At 41.2% G+C, this 6,000-nt stretch overlaps 1 protein-coding gene across 4 annotated transcripts in view; it reads right to left on the bottom strand.

Annotated features, from left to right (window-relative positions):
- Positions 1-3,832: 3,832 nt before the first annotated feature.
- LOC118229761 (F-box-like/WD repeat-containing protein TBL1XR1) overlaps positions 3,833-6,000 on the bottom strand; it is a 73,630-nt gene continuing 71,462 nt past the window's right edge. For all 4 annotated transcript variants that reach the window (XM_035422082.1, XM_035422081.1, XM_035422084.1 and 1 more), the window contains 2 exons: positions 5,590-5,691; positions 3,833-4,744 (listed from right to left, as the gene is read on the bottom strand). In XM_035422082.1, the coding sequence (XP_035277973.1) occupies positions 4,718-4,744; positions 5,590-5,691 (129 nt within the window). In that variant the 3' untranslated portion in view covers positions 3,833-4,717. The remainder of the gene's footprint in view (positions 4,745-5,589; positions 5,692-6,000) is intronic.

The raw sequence follows: 6,000 nt of genomic DNA, 5'->3' as shown, positions 1-6,000 counted from the left end.
ATGAAGGTACATGTTTAAAGTAGTTTTACTGACACGTGAAATTTAATTAGAAGATTTGTAACAGTGTAGGGCTTCCCCTAAAAAAGATATGCACCCGCCCCCCGCCACCATCACATAAATGAGTGTAAGTCAAGAAGGGAAAGGATTGTGGTCTGGCCTGGAGGCAAGGACACTAATTCACCTGTTGTTTCTACAGGGCTACCCAGGATGTCTGCACTTACCTTGCTTTGGTTGTTTGTGGTCGCACAGGAACTTGTACATTGTGGATGGAATAAAAAACCGCTCAATAAACACATCACCTTCTGTCAGGCGTTTTCATTTGTGCATTGGCACTCCTGTGTTAATACACTGAAAATGTCTTAATTCCACTACTGTCTCACTCTGTTTTTTTTTTGTTTTTTTTGCTGTGGTTCTTTGGGAAGCATTAACAGCTTAGAATTGTTGTTTCTTTTGGCACATTATGCTATTATGCTATTCTCCGATTATATTTCTCTGGCTGGTAGTAGTCCCTCACTGTTTGTGAACCCAAATGCTGACATGAAATTTTTAAAAATTGCATCCCTTCCCAGCTTGTAAGAACAGACATACAAGATATGGGGCTTTATTTTTACAGTTAAAGCACTATTATTGATCATATCATTTTTCTATTTTATTCTACAGTTTTATTCAGATGGTATATCTGAAATCAAAAAAGTCCAAATGAGAAAGTCCATCCAAGAGGATTTAACAGGATCATTTTTTCCAGGATGACTGTTGAGTCCACACTGAAAGGTTTAAGGCACTGGGTGGGCTTCCAGATTGGTGTGAGGGCAAGTTTGGTAGGGGATGACAGAGCCACCCAAGGAAGGAGGCCAGACCAGCGGATGGCAGATGGGATTAGTGAGATGTGGCCGTGGGAAGGAGAGAAAAACACCCTGGCAGCAGTGCCTGGCAGGAGATAACCACCCTCTGCCACCCCCACAACCAGATGGCAAGGGCTACAGCCAGCAGGGGCAGGCGGTGGGAGAGACCCCCCATCAGAGGAAGACCTCTGATGGCGGCTACCGCAGTATCAGCAGCTGGTAGGCCTTCCATATCCAGCTGGAACTGGAGGCCGCAATCGGAGGGCGGTCGGAGGCCACCAAGGCAGCCGACCCGGCGTCCGCCCTGGAGGGAGGCGCTCGGCAGCCGCCACTGGACCAACTGCCAGGGAGCCGGCCTCCCTCGGGTTTGTGGAGCTGGCACTGGTGTGACAGCTGGGCTAGGGGATCTCCACTGGCCACATAACCATGATAGCCCTTATCAGCACACCCGCGGTGCTGACGATGGTGCGTGAGCCGCACATCTGCCTCTGCTGTTCGCCCGCTCTCGGGTTCCACAGTTCATTTGGTAATCCTAAATCCGCGGGGAAATGTGCTGATTGCGCCAGTATTGTCAGAGTGCTGTCCCATGTTGAAGTGCACTCATCGCTCATGCAGAGCTGCTTCAGAGAAGCAGAATATGATTCGGCTGAGTCATTCGAGGATTCCAAAGGCACTTGTGCAAATTGAATTCTATTGGATTCAGACTCCGAAAGGCAGAAAAGGTAGTGAAGAGGCTAATGTAGTGGCTCTGGCCTCAGAAAGACACATTATAGTGGAGAAGCAGTGTTTCTGATGGATTAATATGGAATGTAACCAACACCCTTCACTCCCATACACTCTTTTTCAGGGACGCTGAATCCCTGAAGAATAATAAATGAGCCACCATTCAGATTTTCAGAAACACAAAAATTTATAATAGTCCTAACAAATACAAAAAACTAAATCTGCCTCGAGTTGCCCCTCTACACTAGTGTATTCAATCTGAACGGTCATTTATATTGGAGTGCTGTCCCATTTCTTCCATCTAATAACTGCCTGTCCAGCTTTTGTGATGTCACCTCATCTGTATTGACAGCAGCTAGCTAAGCTGTAGTTTGCTAGCTAATACTCAGTGAGCCAAGTCGCCTAAGCACAATTGCTTTTAAAAATGTAGTTATTTAAAACATAGTAATATATTTACTTTTATCTAAAAGACTTGTTTTGTAATAATGCACAGAGAATGAGAAATAAAAGAATGTGACAACTCCAAACTGGTTATGAACTAATACTGGCTCGCTAATATTAGATTTATGTGAATCACAAGACATTTTCAGTGAAAAAGGTTGCAAATGGTCTGCGTGAAAAGAAGGACACTCAAAACTAATATCAAAATATATTTTATTCTGGACTTCTTTTTCAGATCTGAATCAAATTACAACAGTCAGATCAATACAATGCAAAGGGCATCTGCAACAAAAAGACTTAGTTGAGAAAATTAAGGGTGAGTGTGGGCAATGACAAAAAAAACAATGTTGAACCCAAATCTTTAAACTGTGGGTATATACATGGTCCATGATGTTATATTACATCCAATTTATGTTTGCTCCTCTTTATTTAACAGCTACAAATAAAAATCAGAATTATAAAAAATTTTCAAAGAGTACAAAAACGTTCAAGGGCCACACAAGGGTGTTTGGGAAAGATAAGGAATTATACTAGGGACCAGCAGGAAACTGACACTTAATCTGCAGTGTAAAAAGCATGTTTCTTTAAAAACAAAGACATTATAAAATACCATTCCACTGTCATAGACTACACAATAAATAGTTTCCAGGGGAGTTCTGTTTAGCAAATGATTTACTGGTAAGTACAATTCAAAATACTATACTCTATAAAATCGTGTAAATTATGTGACTAACCTTAAAAAAACAAAAACGGAACCCAAGACAGCATGAAGTATATTTTCTTTAGTTAAACTGTATTGATTAAACTATGCTACACTATTTGGAATGCCATTATGCTCTTCTCTACTGCTCTCCCAATAACAATTCACTGACCTGATTCATTGACAAACATGGCCATTAATATCACTGCAGAGGAACTGCAGAATTTAAGAAATAAAACTGAGGCATTTTTTTACTATGACTGTCCAATGGTATTTTATAAAGGAGGATGCCATTGCATGATAAACAAAAAAATAAAAATAAAACCTGTCCATACAATGCATAATTATATCACGCAGTCAAGTGCGTTTTAAAAGCTAAAATGGATTTAATTAAAAACTACCCTTGCATATGAGTAGCATATAAAATAATTCTCTGTGTTAACACAGACATATATACTTACAATGTTACACCGTTTCATATTTACCAATTCACCTTCTCCTTTCCCTGCCCAACACCCAGACTTGCTTTAGCTTCAGGTTTTTAATATAGAACAGAAACACCTTGCATTACATGGCCGTCAATCAATTTCTGATTTGGAAATGATTCGCTTCGGAGTGGGGGGTCTTGGGGGGGGGGGGGGGGGGGGGGGGTTTGGAGGACTGACCAGGAAAACACAACTGAAGTGAAAAACACTTCTGTGCCAAAGAGTAGACTAGCATTTACATTCCAGATGATCTTTTCAGTATGCATTTCCATGCTTAAAATTTGCCTAAAGATTCTGAGGAAAAAATAAATATGTTACACAAACCCAGACCTGAAAAAAAAACACCCAACACTGTTATGAAATGCACATGTTGGATCAAAATAAAAAATAAAATAAAAAAGAAATTAAAGCAAGTCTTGACTTTAATGAATGATTTATTCACAAGGGACGTCAGTCTGTTTCATGGTAGAATTACATTGACTTAACTTTGTCCTATGGACACTTTTGAGAAGCTACAAAGAGTATCAGTCATTAATACTGGAACCCAGTTATTTTGTTGGCGAAAAAGTCCATCGACAGTTCACTAAAGAATGTTGCTCTCTTGTAACAGCTACAGCAGTAAACCATTGTCCAGAAACTTCTATGAATCAAAATGTTTTATTACTAATGTTTCTCTGTCAATAGTGCACAATACAACCATAATTATGGTTTTAAAGCAAAATGATGCATGGCGCATCGTTTCTTATTTTTGTGCCCATCTTACAATCGTAATCCTTAAAATTCCGCAAAATCAACATCCACTTAGAGAGGAAAAGACTACTGCATTCTGAATCACCAGCAAAACCATAGCATCAAAACTACAACTGAAGAATGCGGGAAAGTGAAACTGAAATATAAAAAAAAAAAAACGAAAATAACGGCCCCCCCACAATGTGTTTTTTTTTTTTAAACCACAAAACATACAGTACCACCAAAGACGATTTGTTTTTTTTTTTGCCAGGATGCATTTCTATCCAGGTATAAAAGCAACGGTTAAAGTCGACCGGCTCCTCTGCTTCATGCAGCTGAAACCTAAGATATCTGTTAAACATTTATAAACGGGGGGTCGGGGAGGGGGGAGGGAAACCAAAATCTGCCGTTGGATTAAGAAAGCCGATATGTCTGCCACACACAAAACTGATCTACCCACAAACATAAGAAAATCTTTTTTTTTCTTCTTTAAATGTTGATTCTGGTTTAAAGAACAGAAAAGAAACCTCTCTTAAATTTTGGTGCACGTACGGGTCCGTTATCTAGCTCGTTTTCGCTTTTTTCGGTTTCTCCGATTCGCCTGTGTGAGTCTCTGGGAGGAGTCAGGTCCGGGGCCCTGGGGTCCTGCACTCTCCTTCACTGCTTTCGGGATGCTTCGTTTTGGCTGTAGTGGCTGGCCATGGTTTCACAAGGGACTGTAGCAGTATGCGGGGCAGGGACAGTCATTTTGGCTATGTACACATTCATAGTCGGTCCATGGCTTCCAACTAGCAGTGTTATTTCCGAAGATCTAATACACAAACCTGAAAAAAAACACAAAGACCGATTTAGTAAAGGTTGATGAAGCATTCTGCCATAATACACACGTGTCCTTAATGTGTGACCCATAATGGTTATAGATGTTATACATATTGTCAAACTAAATGCAAACCAAGTAGACTTGTAGAGATGACCTCGGAAATGAAAGTGGGGGAAGGCAGGGGATTTTGCACACATTCAAAAAGTGCTGCGGAATCCTTAAAGGCATACTATGCGGGATTTTCACCCAGCCCAGTCCTTGCTTGTCTGCCCGTATTTGTTATTATAAAAAAGTGTTTGGAACATTTCTGAAAAGCATGTGACCAACAGAAGAAGAAGCTATTAATTTTTTTGGTGCTTTTTCCCCTGCCTCGCTAATATGGCCCTTGGCCACTGCTATGAATGCAGCTACTGCTGTATTTTTGAAAGAGATTGTGATTCCAACAGTCTGCAATACAATGTTATACAGCTATCAACATAGCTAGAAAGAGAAAAATGTGGAGTTGTTTTTTTAGAATTGTCATCTTGGGGGTATGAGCATGGAGGTGGAGAAATTTTTTAAACACAGGACTGAAGCAAGGAAATAAATCCTGCATAGCATGCCTTTAAAGGCGACTGTGAGTCAGGGCCTGGCTGGGGCACTGGGCTGTAATTTTTTCCATAGAGAAAACTGGCCCCTAAATGATCTACCGATCAACTTGCAGGTCTCCCAACCTGGCCTGACAAGACACCAGCAATCTGACATATAAAGGCTACAGGGTGGTGTGGCTGCAGGAAAACAGGGAGCTGTGCGTGATGAAACAAGTAGGCTGAAATCAGGCGCTGGGGAACAAAAGACGCAGAAACTTACAGATCCATCTGATGCGCTCGCTCCCACTTTGTCACCTGCTGCATTCCAGCAAACTTCAAAGATGCCTCCTGTTCCCCTGTAGCTATGGACTAAGGTTCCCGTCTGCAGGCACAGGAAAAAAAGCAACTCATCAAAGAAACAGAAGGTTTAACACCCCGCTGTGTGATTCATGCCCTGCCCTCGCTTTTGTTTCAAAGATTCAATTCTGAGCCAAATCAAATCTCATTTAACGGAACGGGTCAAAAACGGTGGGCTCCCAGTGTTTGGAAACGGTCGAGAGGGTCACAGGAGGAAATGAGATGAGATGGGTTGGGAGATTAAATAAATGAAGTAGTTACTGAATACACGTACCAGTCAAACTGAACCCTAGAACCATTGCCATGCACTGCTTTAGTTACTGCAATAAAGTTA

This window comes from Anguilla anguilla, chromosome 6 (assembly GCF_013347855.1).
Source record: "Anguilla anguilla isolate fAngAng1 chromosome 6, fAngAng1.pri, whole genome shotgun sequence".
Lineage (NCBI taxonomy): Eukaryota > Metazoa > Chordata > Actinopteri > Anguilliformes > Anguillidae > Anguilla > Anguilla anguilla.
This window is presented reverse-complemented; position numbering and strand designations above follow the sequence as displayed.